General features: G+C 39.0%; 4 protein-coding genes across 5 annotated transcripts in view; 1 reads left to right on the top strand and 3 right to left on the bottom strand.

Moving 5' to 3' along the window:
• Positions 1-1,122, bottom strand: part of LOC122654456 (low affinity sulfate transporter 3-like) — a 30,424-nt gene extending 29,302 nt beyond the window's left edge. The window contains exon 1 of the mRNA XM_043848549.1: positions 1,118-1,122. The gene's annotated coding sequence lies outside the window, so the exon portion shown is untranslated. The remainder of the gene's footprint in view (positions 1-1,117) is intronic.
• Positions 1,123-2,087: 965 nt separating this feature from the next.
• On the bottom strand, positions 2,088-16,622 carry LOC122654458 (prohibitin-1, mitochondrial-like). 2 transcript variants are annotated; one of them, XM_043848552.1, is made up of 7 exons: positions 16,618-16,622; positions 9,090-9,095; positions 6,822-7,007; positions 4,726-4,850; positions 2,902-3,072; positions 2,561-2,773; positions 2,088-2,468 (listed from the first exon to the last, which is right to left on the bottom strand). In XM_043848552.1, exons 3-7 carry the CDS (start codon positions 6,991-6,993, stop codon positions 2,277-2,279), a joined length of 873 nt encoding a protein of 290 aa, XP_043704487.1. In that variant the 5' UTR covers positions 6,994-7,007; positions 9,090-9,095; positions 16,618-16,622; the 3' UTR covers positions 2,088-2,276. The 2 variants fall into 2 exon arrangements, with proteins under 2 accessions (XP_043704487.1, XP_043704488.1); XM_043848553.1 differs by lacking the exons at positions 6,822-7,007; positions 9,090-9,095; positions 16,618-16,622 and adding an exon at positions 5,591-5,610 and having other exon boundaries at positions 4,726-4,842.
• LOC122655396 (sulfate transporter 1.3-like) lies at positions 8,756-14,272 on the top strand. Its single transcript, XM_043849593.1, has 4 exons — positions 8,756-8,952; positions 13,321-13,433; positions 13,527-13,603; positions 14,018-14,272. The coding sequence occupies exons 1-4, from the start codon at positions 8,756-8,758 to the stop codon at positions 14,159-14,161; spliced, it is 531 nt and encodes a 176-aa protein (XP_043705528.1). The 3' UTR covers positions 14,162-14,272.
• Positions 16,227-17,171, bottom strand: part of LOC122654459 (arabinosyltransferase XEG113) — a 30,668-nt gene continuing 29,723 nt past the window's right edge. The window contains exons 12-13 of the mRNA XM_043848554.1: positions 16,764-16,850; positions 16,227-16,452 (exon numbers count right to left, since the gene is read on the bottom strand). Of these exons, the coding sequence (XP_043704489.1) occupies positions 16,285-16,452; positions 16,764-16,850 (255 nt within the window). The 3' untranslated portion in view covers positions 16,227-16,284. The remainder of the gene's footprint in view (positions 16,453-16,763; positions 16,851-17,171) is intronic.

Raw genomic sequence — 17,171 nt, 5'->3', positions numbered from 1 at the left:
ATTCAATTAGTTATTTGATGGCCAAAAAATTTGTTTCATCCCTATATTTAGGGGTTCCCAAAATCCTTGATCTTCAGCAGCAAACTCCAAAGATTTAGGTCTTCTCTTTTTATTTATTTATTTGTGGACGAAGTTTCCCTCCACCCACGGTGCCATTCACCGAGGGGCGGGAGAGTGAAAGAATAGGTTTCGAGAGGGTATTTTGGAACATACTAAAACCCTATGAGGGATTTGTGAACCCTAGAATGGTGGGTGAAGAAAAACTTTGTCCTTCATTTCTTTCTTCCTTTTTGAACTTTAATAAGGAGACTTGTTCCCCTGAAGTGTGATAACTATGAAGACCAACAAAAGTGTTTTTTTTTTTTTGGGTAAAAAGAGGACCAACAAAAGTTCAAACACCATAAAAAGTGCAACAAAATATGACCAGCAACATAAAGAGTTGATATTCCACTCCTTCCTTATGAGGATATGAGATCCAAACTGGTCAATTTTGTGTTTTTCCTGTTTTACTCGCCGAGAATCTTTCTTTTGTGTCTTTTTTTCAAACACCTTTTAGGGTTTAGATATCAGATGACAAAGTAACACAGATAATTCAAGGATCACGAACTTGGGTTTGGACCACCAGTGAGTAGTAGTAAGTAATTCATCATTATATTCCATTCCTGTTCATCCCATGAAAATGACAAAGGAAATGAACCGGACTTTGCCTAAGCCAAAGACAAAGAACTCCCCCGGAACCACGATTCTATTGGACCACCCATGGTCATGGTCATTAGCAGTGGCTCCGTGCCTTGAAGCATCAGTATTGATCTGATGTGTCTTTGGTTAGTGTAATCACCAGTTGGTAATTGATATTTGACGAGTGATTTATTAGTAAATTAAAGTAAGGAGAAAGGTAATTCAGCTTAAAAAGCATAAGAACAAGTATGATCACAGGTAAAACCCCATGACCATGACGAATTTCAGCATGGTTTTAAAACCCGGAATCGGTCTTCGAATTGGGTGCAGCTGCTTCAAATCCAATTCGTTTCGGAATCAGTAAGAATCAAGCTGGAACTGGGAACTGGTACGAGGGAGGAAGCGATCTTAGTCAGGAATTCTTGTCTCTGCATCAAACCTCTCCCAGTTCTCCAGTAGAGTGGAATAAGGTCTCCTCTGTCGATATTGGCCAGGATCAGGCAAAACCCTAGAAAATCTGTCTGAGACAAATTTGAAACGATTTGAATCAGAATCAGAATCAGGCTCGGCCAATTTACCCTATCCGATTTCAAATAAGCTAGGACCAGGCCAAAGTGAAAAAAAACAGTGCAGCTAAATTCTATTATCAATCAGCCATCAGGGCAAATATGGAAAAAGGAAAGAGAGAGAGAGAGAGAACTCAAGAATCTCACTGAAAATGAAAATGTAAAAAAGCCAGCTTATAAGCTAATAATGTTTTTTATGATTGTTTCCTCGTGCTAACCTCTTCCCTTTGCTTTTTTTCTTTTTGTTCCCCCTGTGCGTGCTTACGTAAGTGTATACGACACAGGTTGGTTGGAAGCGAACATAAACTGGAGAGAAGAAAAACCAAGATCCACTTATTTCATTACCTTTCACTAATAATAAGATAAGAAACATTCATTTACATAGAAATACATATAATGAATGAATCAAGACATGATCTAAGCTAAATACAAATCGTTAACCGTCCTAACAACAACCTCAACTAAGTAACAGCATGGGAGCTGGATACAGCTGAAGACAGAGTTGTGATAATGTGCAAGGCTGTGCACTGAGGTTTCTCTCTAACACATAATCCCAAACCCATTTTCCCATTTTGCAACAGGGGTATATAAAATAGTTGCAGAATTGTGTCCACTCTGAACCACGTACACAAAAAGGTTAATAGTTTCTTTTCCTGTTTAACACAGTTAATATTTCATACCCACAAAAGTTAGGCAATTAAACCCCTTGCCACAAAAGGTTAAATTTCTTCTTCTTAGCAACAATCATAATCTTCAAAAATCTTCAAAATATAAGAAATCAATAATGGGCAGTGATGACAAAAATCATACCAGGAAGATCTGTCTCAACTCAGTGACACCAAAAAAAGTTCAAAAGGCAAACTGGTTCTCCATTTACACAAAAGTCCTGGTGTTCCCTATGTATAAATCTACCAAAAGAACGAACGAACCCTTGACTACAACGAAGAATCTAACTCCCGCAGTCTATGATGTGAGCACTTATTTCTTGCCATCTAGGAAAGCTATTGGGGGTGTGAGCAAATCATGCCCTCTTTATTTCTTCACATTCTCCAAACTCATCTCCTGAAGGTTCAGCAACAGGTTCTCAGAACTCAAGAACACTCGGTTGGCTGAGTTCGAAATTGTCTGTGCTATTTCTCTAGAAGCTTCAATTTTCCTTAAGGTGATGAAGGCTGGATTGTTTGCAATAGCTTGACCAATCAGTTGGGCACTCTTAGCTTCCCCCTGGTATCGAAAACAAAGAATATATATATTAATACAAGCAAATGCATAGACCAAGAACATTACGAAGATAAAGAATAGTAATAGACGAATACCTGTGCTCGGATAACAGCACTTCTCTTGTCTTGCTCAGCTTTTTCTACCACAAACTTGGCACGCTCAGCTTCCTGTGCGGCAATCTGTTTAGCTTCAATTGCAGCTGTAAACTCCTTCCCGAATGTAAGGCTCGTAATGGACACATCATCCAAGGCAATGTTGAAGTTAGCTGCCCTCTCTGTCAATATCTTCCGTATTTCCCTACTAACAGCCTACAGAAAAATACAATAACACCTGAATATCACTTTGTCCTCTGTTCTGATAAAAATAATGTGTGAACATTTTCCAATAGAATTCAGGACTACATGCTTACTTCCAAACAAAAGACTGTATAACCTACCTCTCTCTGTGTGATAAGCTGACTGGCATTGTATTGTGCTACTACAGCTTTCAAAGTTTCATGAATTATGGAAGGCAGGACTCTCTCATTATAATTCTCTCCAAGAGTTCGATAGATTGTAGGCAACTGGTCTGGCACAGGTCGTGTAAGAACTCGAAGTCCAATCTTGACCTGCAGAAAATATAAAATGCAATAGATGCAATAAAAAATTTGAGTTAAGAAACAACCCCAACTAAGAATAATGGAAAACCATGTTATATGGACCATGACTACAAAAACAACAACTCAGCCTTATCCCAACTAAATGGGGTCGGCTTGATGCAGTTAGAAGATGGATCAAATAGGGGTTCTTTTTAATGTTTTATTTTATTCATGTTATCAGAATTGTAGGATGTTAGAGTCTAGGTTATTTCCGTTTCAATTAGGATTTTCTTATTTCAGTTTCAGAGTAGGGATAGGATTTATGCTCTTTTAATTCTATAAAAGAGCATGTACTCCCACGATGGAGATCAGAGTTTTTGAAATGAATGAAATTTGTTTGGGTTAAGACAATGGCTGTCATGAACCTTGCGTGCATCTCTTCCCTCTTCTGAATTCTTCTCCTCCTCTTAATTTTCTGGTTCTTCTTTTCTGTTTCCTCTTTTCATACTGTTCTGGACAGTAGTAGCAGCCCAGATATTCTGGTTCGATCTCCTCCCTCACCAATCTTTGTCCCTCAAGCTTTAGGGTTAATATTCCCCACCTTAGGGCGACTCAAACCCCAAGTGCTTGTTTCGTAAGTCCTCCTTTGCTGTGAGACTTGACCCCTTGAAGAAACCTGTAACTATGATGTTGTCAGATGTGATTTCAGGGCTCTAAATATTTGGGTGAAGCTTGCTGTTTGTAGGAATTACCACCTGGGTTTAATAAGGCCTGGGATTGCGACTCTATATCTAAAGTTTCAGGTCGAACGGAGGTCTGTTATGGAAGATCTCTCGAACTGAGTTGTTCTTTCCGCTGGGTGTTTGTTCATGACTGAAGGTTGAAGATAACCTTCCTAACATGAGTGGTTTTATTATCTTTTATTATGGTTTCCAATATTGACCTTCTCCTCTTCCATTATTCTCTTTTGTCCCCCACTTACTTTTATTTCCAAGTTTACCCCTTGCACTAATACGTTGCATCCATTCACTTGGTTTTCATTAATTACAGTTTTGTCACTCCTCCTTTATAACTTCTGATTAATTACAATTCTGCCATTAATCTTTATAAATCTTGATTTATTTACTAGTTTGCCATTCAACTTTGGATTTGAGTGCTTCTTTTCTTGAGTGGGCCCTTAAGCAACCCAATAAGGGTTATTCCAACCCGGGTCTGCATTACCGCTTACAAGGACCAGCCTTGTGTCCATGAATGATTACAAATATTCTTGTCTGGCAACACAATCTATAACCATGATCATAAGCATTTCACAGATACTAATTACATGTATTCCTCAATGTCTCCTCTAGCATAAGCATTTTCAAGATTTATCCAATACACTTCAGTTGCTTCTACATATTCCAAGAAAACAAATGACTGACATTTATTATTAAGAAAAAGTAACACCAGCATCATGGAATCTAATAGATAAGCCAAGCATCATGCCATGCGAACCAGAACACACACACACGCAGTCTATTGCATATACTAAAATAAATCTGGAACCAGGAAGCAGCACCCCTGAACCCAGAACCAGGTCCGTAAACTGAAGATATAATAAGGCCTAGTTCAACTTGGTTCTGAGACTTCTATGGCATCACAATCTAGGAAATAAGAGAACAGCAACGAATAACAAGACATTACCATTTGGAGGTCACGGCTTCCTGATGTACTCTCCACGAGATGAGGACGTGCACGGACGTCATAAATCACCGGCCTATCAAACCATGGGATCATCAAATGTGTTCCTTCAGGATAAACCTGCATGTACGTGAAGTCACTTTACAACTCTAGAGAAAATAAATTACATTAGGGAAATAACAAAATAATAGAAAGCACATCATGCATCTACTGTAGTTATGAAGCATCTATATTGTGAACTCAGTTTTAGTGTAGCAGTTCTAACGTATCTGACTCAACTTTTAAAGTTCATCCTTCCTGCTTAACTGCCACAAACAGTAATCAGAAATTTACACAATTGCAAAAAAAAAGGGGGGGGGGGGGGGGCAGCACCAATGGGGATGCTGGACTTTCCCCTTCTCCAGTTTATAGAGAGAGAGAGAGAGAGAGAGAGGCACACCGCACGCATGCAGTAAGCTAACAGGCAGCACCAATGAAGGCACTGGATGGGGCAGGGGGTCATTTCAACAGGGGAAGAGAAAGATAGAACAGCGGGTGGTAGCTTGCGGTACACAGGCGGTGCGCCCAGCTTTTCCACACACACACACACACACACACACATATATATATATGTAAAGAGAGAGAGCTTAAAAGTAACTGTCTTTCATGAATGGACAGGGATATGCCACATTGCCACTTCGTTATACAGAGCATAAAAGTCTAAGTGAAAGACATACAGTTCGAAACCCATATAAAATGAATGCATAGGGTTCATATAAACAGCACCAAAATCAGAACAGAAGAAAACCTGAAAAGGAAACAATTAAAAAAAATAAAGAAAGAAAGAAAAGAAAAGCTGCTTCTCCAGTCTCTACAAGTTGCACCCTACCAGACCAAGAACTATCATAAGAAAACATACCATTTCTTCCCAAGACTACAAAGGTTTGCAAGTGGGGTATCATCCTTATAATCCTAACTTTCCATTTAAGTCGCCAAAGAAGCAGCTGGCCAAAAGTTCCAAGGGCTCTTAAGAATGACCAATGAGACACAAATAACCTGCTCCCCATGCCCAAGAAGCAAGATACGGTTGAAAAAACTAACCATTCAATATGCATAGCAGGTGTAGATTATATGTTATATTTTTCTGAAACCTTCTCCCCTCTGAAGATGCAATATGTGATTGAAACAATTTACCATCCACTATGCATAACAGATAGAGCCTACATTATATTTTTCTGGCTAATGAAGTAGTTGATACTTGAGACTTGTAATAACAAGGCGGATGGCTGTCCATGAAAACTGCTACATAGGCAGGGGCATACAAACCAAGAACAGGGGCTCCTGGAGCAAGAAACACACGATACCACAGTCATTACACTGTCGAGGCGATGCCCAGGTGGCTAGGAAACAAAGTTAACCCCGTGAAATATAGTAAATCTCAAATTACAGAGCCAGAATAAAAACCTAGACCAACCGAATTTTTACAATACGCTTTCAGTCTAGGGTATTGTGACCGATAAGTTAACCGGTCGATGGGCCAAGATGAATGGGGACAAACTGAAACCGACCAAACCTGACCAATTTGCACCCTTGTAAAAAAAAAATGATAGCAACGTACACCTTCTATTTTCTGAACAAGTATATCAAAAAGAGTAACATAATATATAGAAACAAAACAACATATTTTTACTGCATGGCTCAGAAATTAGGCAGCACAAACACAACTGCTCCATCTTTTAGAAGGGAATGAAGCTTAGAAGCTTTCATCCTTAAAAGCTAGAGTGATCAAAAAGTCGACTGCACCAAGCAACTAACAACATCTAAGAGGAACGACAATTTCATGAATTGGCCACAACACAAACTTACAAATGTCAGAGGGAGATACTTTTTTGCACATACACATAGAGACGACAAACAAATAACAGTTTTTATGACTAAGAAAATTAATTTGCAATAAATTAGGAACTTAAAAATTAACTAAAAGAAACAAGGTAGTGTGGCTATGAAATAAATAAAATTAATGAAGGAGCTGGAAAGGAAAATGTTGAGAACAATAAAGGAAATGAATAGTCAAGCAACAAACAAAGAGAAATAAAAATACAGCTTGTCTCTCTCTCTTGCTTGTACACCAACTAAACGGTTGAAGACAATAGCCCGATGCCCTCCCTCAACATTGTAGAGGCTGTTAAGTGCTGCATACAGACCAAGACCACCAACTACTCCCACCTTAATTAAAGCAGAAGCAGCACCTCCCCCTGGCACCTTTGGAACTCTAACATTGTTGAAGTTCATCTTCCTATAAGCTACAAGGAGACAAAGTAAATGTCATTACAGGACATGATAAGGTACATTCATCAAAAGCGAAAAAGGCTGGTAGTCATCCATATGGTCCCTAAAGGGAATCAATAAAAGCTGCATCACCAACCTACTTCAGAAAGGGAAAAAAAAGGGGGAGGGAGGTCTATGTTAAGACACATTAAAAAAAGTGATACTTCATGCAGTTGCCAAAATGAAGTGCAGATATGTATAATAAGCAGTTTTTTAGGTCTTTAACACCCGAACACAACATCACACCATCAACTGGGCATGAATCGACTCCAAAGTAATTTTTCTCAGTTGGTGCACCACATCATCCCTCAATGACCAAAAATCGCCTACTTCAATCCTCCTAGAACAATAAGAGATACCAAGTATGTGAAACCTATATCAAAAGGATGGGAAAATGTTCAATGCAAAAGAGAGAACCCATCTTAATTTCAGTAATAGTGGTGGTGCTTTTTAGCAGGAACATTGTTGAGGGTGTCAAGAGATGGATCATTAAAGGCTCCAAGTAAAGCCACTTGACCCATCATCCAAGTATTTGGGAAACAGACTGGTCTAGATCAACAACCTTAGCTTTTGTATTTATGAAGGAAAAACCTCTTAACCAAACTAATGGATGGAATGTAGTGTCGTTGGCAAGGTTGGCAGGACAATATTGATTAACACCTTGGCTCTAGCCACATACAACATGTCCTCTTTCCTCCTAATAGGGGTGTCAATTGATCCGGTTCTGGGCAATCAGTCCGGATCCTTAGCGGTTCCGGCTCTAAGGTGTCAAGACCAAAACCGGGCCAATAAGCTTACCGGATCCAAATTTGAGATCCAGGACCATTAACTAATGGGTAATCCGGTTTGGGCTCCTAGTCGGTTCCAAACATTATTGAGCCCAAAAGAGTGCCACAAAAGACTCAAGCAATGTAAACAACTACGCATTGATTTGGTAAGCCAATTTCTGTGAAACACCTCTATTTATAAAAGCATTAAGGAATGCAAAATCCATTTAAGAAGTTGGAATACCAATTCTAGAAATTCTTGAGCAATATTCAAGAATCCAAATATAAAAAAACATAAGCCAATATTCCAAATCCAAATAAAAAACATAAAAATATCCTTATAAGCATACAAATTAAGACCCAAAGTTCCAGAATCCAAAAATCAAAATTTTTAGCTTGAGAATAACAATGTTCTCTGTCATTGTTCAAAAACAAGTGGGGAAGTTGGTTGGATACCCTAACCAGATGGGGGAGTCAACGCTCAACCCAGACTTCTTCCGGACAACAGAAGAATTAATTTCAGATTCTAAGGAACATTACAATCATGAAGAAACTTCAACCACATATATTCTAAGACAAGAATCAAATCATAGGGGTCGGGACTGTCCTAAACCCTAACCCAACCCTCGGGGCCTTAACCTAAACCCAAAAGAGTAGGGTTGAAGGCTGGCTTGATGCAATGTATTGATGACACACCTTGTTGCCACAATGAGCAACCACAGAAACAGGGGTTGATGCCCTACTATGGATCGAAATCAATTTTGAAGGAGAGAATCTTTCATGAAAAGCCAGCAACTGATAGTAGACATTATACCCGAAGAGTGACCTAGTCTTTCATTGATATAAAACTATGTTTACATAACAAATAGATGCAGCAAAAGCTGGCTGTGCACCTGAAAACTCCTTCAAAATTGAAAAAAAAAATTATATATATTTAAAAAAAAAAAAAAACAGAGACAATGCTAGTCTTACAGAAGGGAGACAGGACTGGGGAGTGCTATCGCAGAGGGTTCTGTTACAACTTACCTTCAAGAATCGCCTTCAAAGCTGCAGATGTTCAACGAGTTCAGACTTCAAAACTCCTTCAGGTTCAACGATTCTTTCCTATTGTTTTACGATGGGTGGATAATTTGCAGAAATCGCAGAATGGGAAGGCGTAAGGCCGAAGGGAGAGAGAAGGGGTTTACGCTGTTTAGGGTTCGATTCTCATTTTCATTTGGATTTGGAGAAGTTTTGCAGCAAACGTGATGGGGGGTTTGGGCCTTTAGGGTTCACTTGTTCAAGAAGGGAACGAGAATCGTGAAAGGGTGAGTGAAAGGTGAACCGATTTAGGGTTTTGAGTGTGTTTTTTTAATTTTCCATTTTTTGAGTGTTTGGATAAACATAAAGAAGAATTATAATATAGTAAATATTTATATATTGTATATATAAAATTATGAGAAAAAGTTCTATGTCCGGGAGTGTGGCCTATGGCAGCACTCCCATGAGTCTATCTCTCTCCTCTCCCATGTGAAAAGACACCTTTGCCCCATTGTTTTAAGGAGGAGGTAGATAGACACATGGGAGTGCTGGCGTAGGCCACTCTCCCGTGCAGAAAACTGCTTCCCTAAAATTATATATATATATATATATATACTTATAAATAATACAGGGTCGGGTTGGGTTTGGCCCAATGGCTAAACCCGAACACGATCCGACCCTGCCAGGACCAGGTTATTTCTAAACCCAAATCCGCCCTTCGGGCTAAAAAATCAGGTCGGGTTTGAGCCGGGCTCAGTACGGGTTTAGGTCGGTCGGGCTTTTTTGACACCCTATTCAAATCTAATGCAACCATTAGGCTTTAAACACAATTTGGCAATTATCAGAATCAATATCCATCCGGGGAAAAAAATAAAATAAAAACAAACAAAACATGAACAAGACATTCAATCTCCAAACTTGCAAGGAAACAACATGTAGATTTAGGGGTTTCAGCAGCTTACAACTAGGTGTCTCAAAATAAATTGTCTAATTTGGCAAGCCATCAATCAAATTGGCTGTGAAATGAATTGCAGATCTCTAGAAATGTAAAGAAAGAGGTGAATACTATTGCCAAATCTTGAAGGTGAATAAAGCTCAAACTTGGAAAGGAAAAAAAGGCTAAAGTATCACGAGCACATGAAAAGGTGCAAATAAAATCGAAAAAAGATGGAGTAGAAGAACCTAAAGCGACAAAAAGGAGAAGGAAGAGAGGGAGAGAGAGGACGGAGGACAAAAGCTAGATTTTACCTGAAACCCAGAAAAGAGAAAAGGTTTTTATGAATTAAGGCCTGATACCTTCGTTTCCAAACACAATAATAGTTAAATGGATAAAATTTAAGAAACAGAAGCAATACCCTGAGCCCACCAACACACCTGGATGAAGCTCTCGTGAAACTCCACCGTGTACTCCTAGATAATTGAAAATTTTGTTTTTCAGAATGGAATTGGTGGAAGGCCAAAAGGAAAAAGGGGAAATTCTGAGAAGAACTTAGAGTTGTGGGGAAAGAGGAACGCATAAGAAGAGGAAGGGGGAGGGGAAGAGAACTTAGAGTTACGGGTACCTTCAATTATGTGTTGGAGCCTAGAGTGCTGCCTTCATAGCTTCTCGGTGTGACTGCATCATGCTATCGCCGCTACTATGTGCTTCACAGCAGAATGGGAAAGAGAAGCCAAGAAGGCCGTCGTGCTATGTGCTGCAGTGCTTCACGGCCGAATGGGAAAGAGAAGAGGTTGACATCGCTGCTATGTGTTGTGTGCTTCAGTGCTTTACGGTGGAATGGGAAAGAGAAGAGGTCGTCTCCTCTCTTCACTCCTCGTATTTTTCAAAGGCACTTTAGGGTTAAAGGTTAGACTTTTAACTTTAAAAGGGATGTAAAGTTGTTCCAACAAATCCGGTTCTATTGGATCCGTAATGGGCTATCAGTTCTGGAACCGTTGGGAGAATCGGACTGGGACCGACCTGGACCTGCAGGAAATCACTAGGACTAGATCCATCCCACTAAGCTATTGGGTGGTCCGGTTCCAGTTCCTATCGATCTGGATCGGTTCCGATTACTTGTTCTGGTCCACAATTGACACCCCTACCTCCTAAACAAGAATTTAGCTTCCAAACTTAACACACTACAAGCCAAATTCTGAAGGGGAGAGAATCTAATGAAGGGAGTGTTATTGCAATCAGACCATCTCTCATAGTGAGTTGGAGGCAAAGGAGGAAGAAGAGGTGTTGCAGTTGCCTAATGTTTAGAGATAAGCAAATATGCCTGACAAACACAGTTTCTTTAGTGGCCTTTCTTATGTTTTGTCAAAATGATGAGACTATTCAAACATCTACAATAAAGAAGTGGTTGTATGGATATTCAAATCAAAATGTGAACATTCTATAGCAGCTCAGCGTTTGCCAAGATAGCGAGGGCACCCTTCTGGGTGGGGGCATTTCCTTTCAAATGACAGCTGCCCATTCTTGCTACGGGGACATAACTGACATTATCAGTCACTGTCTAGTAGTGAAAAATTAAAAGGGAAGAGAATTTATGTCGCAAAGGTTCAATGTCACTACAACATAGTGCAGTATGTCTTGTAGCGAACTGCGGTCTAGAATTTCAGGGTCAGGGAAAATAAGAGCAATGACTTCCACTCTTTATAACTGGATGAAATCCTTGAAACTATCTTTTCATAACTTCTCCTCAAAATAATGCCAAGATTCCATCAATTGAAGTTGCTGGCAAACTCCTGACAATCCAAGCATCCAAGATAAAATCAAAAAGGAAATTGTTGGTCTAAAGTCACATGTCTTAATGTGGCTGTCATAATTGATCTTTTTGACGCCCATATGAATAAAATTCAAGGGAACTGACTCTCTTCAGTAGGAAAAGTGACACACAGGTTCAATGGCATAAGTAGTAAAAGAAAAATATAGAGACATAGCATTCACACAGAGTAGGACGATCTGATAATGAAGCATTATTGAAAAGGTGGGTACATTATTACATCATTGAAACCATTCCACGGAAATATCCTGAAACCTGAAGACTAACATTTCTGAAATATCTCCTTATAGGTAAGAATTCAAAGATGATTGTGCTATAGCCAATGCACCATCAGAGAAAAAATATAATGGCCAACTTCTGATAATTCAATACAAATTGTGAGACAACACATAAGGGATCGAAATTTGATCAGGTATGCAATAATGATATCCTAATAATCCACGGAGCCTAAAAGACTTGGAGATCTTGCAAAAGCAAGTTTCCCTTTTATCATTGGGATAAAAAGTAAGCATTACATTGGCAATAAATAGTGAACCACTATATGCATAACACATTCATTTTACATAAATGATATAGTCAGTATTGAATAAGTATATGGGAATAAATGTATTCCAAAATGTCAGCATACTTATAGGTCAAAAGAGAGCAGATGGAGATGGACAGGCTGAGAGAGAAAGAGAGAGGAAGTACCGGGGAGATGATGAATGGCAATGCCCTCAGCCTATAGAGAGAGAGAGAGAGAGAGAGAGAGAGAGAGAGAGAGAGAGAGAGGGGGGGCTTTACCTGACCACCTGAGTTGTCGGAGATGGTCTTCGGTCGAAGGCTGGAGTTGCTGTAATGCCGGGAAGAGGAAGACTAGAGATGAAGCGGCGGCTGAAGAGTGATGAGAGTATTCACCTCTTTCTTTACATTTCTATGAAGCATGATCCCAATTCCCCATAATGATGTATCTCGCTATGCCATGTAGTGATCCTACATAAAGGTCAAGACCCAATGTTTTTTGGGCCTTCCCCAATGGCTATCTTTGGATTAAAATGTCTGTTAACTTGGAAACTCCCAAAATAACATTCCATGTATTATTTTTGAGCATGTCAGATAGTATTCCTCTAAAAAATCCAAAATTCAAAGGGCTAAAAGGATTGATGGTTAGGGGACTATCCACTAAAGCTTGGCATAGGCTAATCAGAAGTCAATTGGATGTCTTCATTGTTTCATATAAGAAATAGGGCATGAGTTCCCCACGCTGTCCGTGTGGAAGGAATCTCCCATACCACATGAATCATAGCGCGAGAAAAGGTTTACACCAATTAGGTCGTGAGAAAATGTTTTGTTCAGTAAGTTTGAGGAGAGAGAATGTCAACATGGGTCCAAGGACTCATTATGTGAGAGGGTGTGGGAAGGAATACCCCATGTCGTCTGTATGGGGATCTTTTTCCCGAAGAAATAATACTCTTCAGAGCATTACTTCTAGGAGAAAAGTTTTCACTACCCAGTCCCAGGATGAAGACATCCAAGGTGATGTGACCCTATGATTGGACTCCTAGACAGTTGAGTTCCATCACTAAACTCCCCCATCTCCTATTGTACGTGGCTGATATACCTTCTCCAGTCCAATCCAAGGGTTATATGAGGTGGATTAAAATGTTTCCAAGGAAACTCGATCCTTATTTTATCTTCATGACAAATGTTGGTGCATTCTTACTCTCTTTGTTAGTAGTTAAAGCTTCTTTATGTAGTCCAATTGCTGAACCCGTTTCTTGCAGGACCTTCAGATGGTTAACAGACGAGGAGCAGAAATTGAAAGCGAATGATCTACCAAAAATTCAGTTCATGATCATCGAGATGTCACGTAAGCAATCACAATTCGTTTAGTTACGCTTTCTTTTGCACTGGTATGAAGCATATATGTTGGAACTTATCTCACAATTTGTATACATTGCAGCCGTTACTGACATCGACATCAGTGGCATCCATGCCTTAAAAGAGTTATACAGTTGTCTCCAAAAGAGAAGTGTTCAAGTAACCAACATATATAATCTTTCCTATATAAACACTCCATTCACTGCCATTAAATCATTCAATGAAACATCCTAACTCTTGATTAAGCTCTAATAGGCTTTATCTGTTATGAGGTTATAAGCTGTTATGTTCCCAATGGGGTCCACTCTAGTGTATAGGCGCTAGATTAGGCCAGCCTAGTATGGGATAGGTTAAAGGGCTTGATTTAACGTGTTCCATCAGCTTCAGAACTTTTGGCGTTTTGGTCAAGTACCTAACATAAGCACAACTAGTTTGGCTTCCTAAAGGAACAAAAATTCAATAATGGCATTGGTCATTGGAGTGTATAATCCATCATATATTTTAAGAGTTACTGTTAAGAATGGAATTAAGTGGAAAGAACCTGATTGATGATCTTAATGTTGTTATTACTAGCTTGTCATAGCAAATCGTGGGCCAATTGTGGTATACAAGCTTCATGCATCAAAGTTTACAGAGTTGATAGGCGACGACCGTATCTTCCTTATAGTCGTAGACGCCATGATGACATGCGCTCCTAAGATGGTAGAAGAAGCGTGATGGGAAGATTTTGACCAGTGATACCTACATCGCCTTCACTCTTGAGTTTGGCTATAATATAGAAAGTGTTTATATATGTGAAATAAGTGAGGAAGAGACGGATGGTGTTGGGAGGGAGAGAGAGGGAGGGGGGGGGGAGGGGGGGGTCTTACACCTTTGTACAGATAAAAATAGTTTGTAGGACTACTTAGAGAAGATATCGAAGCTATGTGAACCTTCCCAACTTGTTCCCAATGACTTGTCTCTCTCTCTCTCTCTCTCTCTCTGCTAGTCTGCTTGTAAGCTTTTGCCTGTTTCCTTTCATCTTGTCCAAGAAAAAAAAAGAAGAAAGATAAGAGATTCTATGTTTCTGTTTCTCCTTTTAACTCTTTAGCCTATTTTGGATGATATTCATCATTTATCATCCTATTTTACTGGTTGTATTTTCTCTTTTATTCCAAGGGAGCAAAATAGCATGACTGACTCCCTGGCAAAGAAGGCATTGTCGGTTGCGTGTACGACAATTTGACCTGTTTCCAATCCATGGATAATGGAGTTAGTTTCTTCTCCATCCATGTATAATTCACGATAGTATCAATAAATCTGCTACTTTCTTCCAAAAAAACACTAGAGTAAGCAGGAAATATAAAAACCATTTTCTCGAATTTTACAACCAATAGAGTAATGACACATGGCTGACAATTTAAAAATGATAAAAAATAATAAATTATCAATAAAAATCGGTATCGTCTCCAACCAATTCTCATATGAATCAATGATCCAATACCGATTCCTCAAACCATGTTGCCCAAGTGCAACCAACTCCAACAAAACTTAACCAAGCTTTTTTTTTTTCAAACTAAATTGTGTTGGTTAGAAGGATTCTGTTTTGCCATTCCATCCTCATTAAAGGCATGCTTGTGGCTAATCCAAAAATGTCATGTCTTACAAATTTTTTTTTATTATTGATCTTTCATCGGAGCCATTTCAAAACATTTCAAACGTTTTTATGTTTCTTATTTGATCGTTTCTACTTTATTGACCTCACTCTTTCGCCATACTGGTTGCCGCCGATCAACATCGCCTTGGATGGGTTTCCAAGCTGCGTGGCAAGGTTGGGGTCCTGGAGCTCCAAAGGGACATCATGTAGTTGTAGCCAGAACTTTATGCGATCAAAACTCCATTCTCTGTTCTCATTCCAGCGTTCCATTACAACAAGTTACCTGCTACAGCTCATGGTCCTGGTCCTCCTTCGATGACATTAAGCATATCCAGTTCATGCCGGAAATGTAAAGTATACGTTCTTTGTTATGTACAATAGTCCCACATCAATCCCATAAGGGATTGGATGTGGGCATATATAATATTGGGGTTCCCTATCCTTGTCTACCGAGTTATGAGGGTGAGTTCTTTCAATCATATCATTCTTTTAGAGAAAGGGTAGGCCTCCACCTTCTGCCTGGTGTTCCAAGCCTTGAGCAGAGTCTCCAAGAAGGCGAGTTAGGTTAGGATATCGGTTCAGTATTTGCTGAGACTGATCCCGATACTGATCCGATCCAGCTGTATGGACAAGGGTAAAAATGTAAAAAAAATTAGTTTTTTTTTTTTTTTAAGAAAACAGGGACAAAAGTGTCATGTTTGCCGAGTTTGGGCGATCCCGATCCGTATTGACCGATCCAATCTTGATCCAATCCAGCCGATACCGAGATCACAAACCATGGTTCGGCCCATGAATCAAAGAAAATAAATCACTTCTACAACCCCTCTTTTTCAATCAAATATTCTAAATACTCTCTTTCTGATCATTGGAGGATCAGAAAATGAGAGAGAGAGAGAGGGAGAGAGGATTGAATGGCAAAAATATCCTCATTTAGGATTCAAAATAAATAAATAAAAAAAAAAAACCTACATATATATATATATATATATTATATATGAAATAAGGAATGTCAAAATTTTGGGTACTGCTCGTCTTACAAAGGTAAATCAGTAATTCTCATGCCTTCTTACCAAAAAAAATTAAAAATTCTCATGCCCAACTCTCTATGGCCTATGGTATAAATATGGATACAACTAAGGTCAGGCTCCAATTTTTTTTCCCACTTCTCCTTCAACTTAAAGGAAGAACTACTTGAATTTGAAAATTACCAAGGCGGATGGTCATCTTCTGGAGTCGTTGGTGGGGCAGGTTTCCAGCCAGGCTTCTCATCCCAGTACATGTCATAATATATGTGTCCAGGAATATGGTTTTCCACACAGCACCATATCCCCATGTACCTTTTCACGCGGTCTCTGAACTTATCCTCTCTTGCCTGATCATATAATTGAAAACACTTTATCGTCAGACAAAATATAACCAATGAAGTTTTGCTACAACTATTTGTTTCGATGTAAAATGCCCCAAAGTAAAATAAAGCAGGGAGAATATTACACTTCTCAACCATTATTTATACTGATTTTGGAATACAAAAAGTGAGTCCAATGCAGAACTTTACATCTATTTTCACTTCCTCTGAAACAAACTCTATAGCTAGACAGTTTACATTCTTTTATTTATTTTTCCCAGTTTATATTAGAAGAAATAGGGCCCACAGAGATTATCAGAAGGAAAAAGAGAAATTACCTTGTCAGCAAAACCTTGGAAGGCATCTTGCATGGATGAGAATTGTATAACTTTGATATCCTTGAATGAGGAGAACACTGTTTTCAACTGTCAAAAATAAAATTACGTGGTTACATTCCAGTGAAATGAACACCTGAAAAGCAAAAGCGAAAATATTCAAAGTCCCCAAGGTTTAGATCTTTTTAAAATAGAGATGTCCTCAAAATTAATATTTCACCCTCTAACACAGTTTATGATTTAGATTTACTGAAACGTGAGAGTTTCTAGTTCAACAATCCTTACTAAGATGCAGCTATTGGGACTTCCAATAAATGGGAGTAGATGGGAGTCAGATCTCAATCAAGGCCACACAAATGTTGGGCAACCCTCTAAATTGTCCATGGGAAATCACATGTATTAATATTAAGA

The sequence above is a fragment of the Telopea speciosissima genome, chromosome 3 (genome assembly GCF_018873765.1).
Source record: "Telopea speciosissima isolate NSW1024214 ecotype Mountain lineage chromosome 3, Tspe_v1, whole genome shotgun sequence".
In the NCBI taxonomy this organism is placed as follows: Eukaryota; Viridiplantae; Streptophyta; class Magnoliopsida; order Proteales; family Proteaceae; genus Telopea; species Telopea speciosissima.
This window is presented reverse-complemented; position numbering and strand designations above follow the sequence as displayed.

Coding starts and splice junctions, on each gene's coding strand:
- LOC122655396 (XM_043849593.1), top strand. CDS start 8,756: ATGCTAGTCTTACAGAAGGGAGACAGGACTGGGGAGTGCTATCGCAGA. Junction 8,953..13,320: donor AAATCGCAGAATGGGAAGGC/GTAAGGCCGAAG, acceptor TTCTTTATGTAG/TCCAATTGCTGAACCCGTTT. Junction 13,604..14,017: donor TCCAAAAGAGAAGTGTTCAA/GTAACCAACATA, acceptor TGTTATTACTAG/CTTGTCATAGCAAATCGTGG.
- LOC122654458 (XM_043848552.1), bottom strand. CDS start 6,993: ATGAACTTCAACAATGTTAGAGTTCCAAAGGTGCCAGGGGGAGGTGCT. Junction 3,073..4,725: donor GAAGCCGTGACCTCCAAATG/GTAATGTCTTGT, acceptor TATTTTCTGCAG/GTCAAGATTGGACTTCGAGT. Junction 2,469..2,560: donor GTGCTGTTATCCGAGCACAG/GTATTCGTCTAT, acceptor TTTCGATACCAG/GGGGAAGCTAAGAGTGCCCA.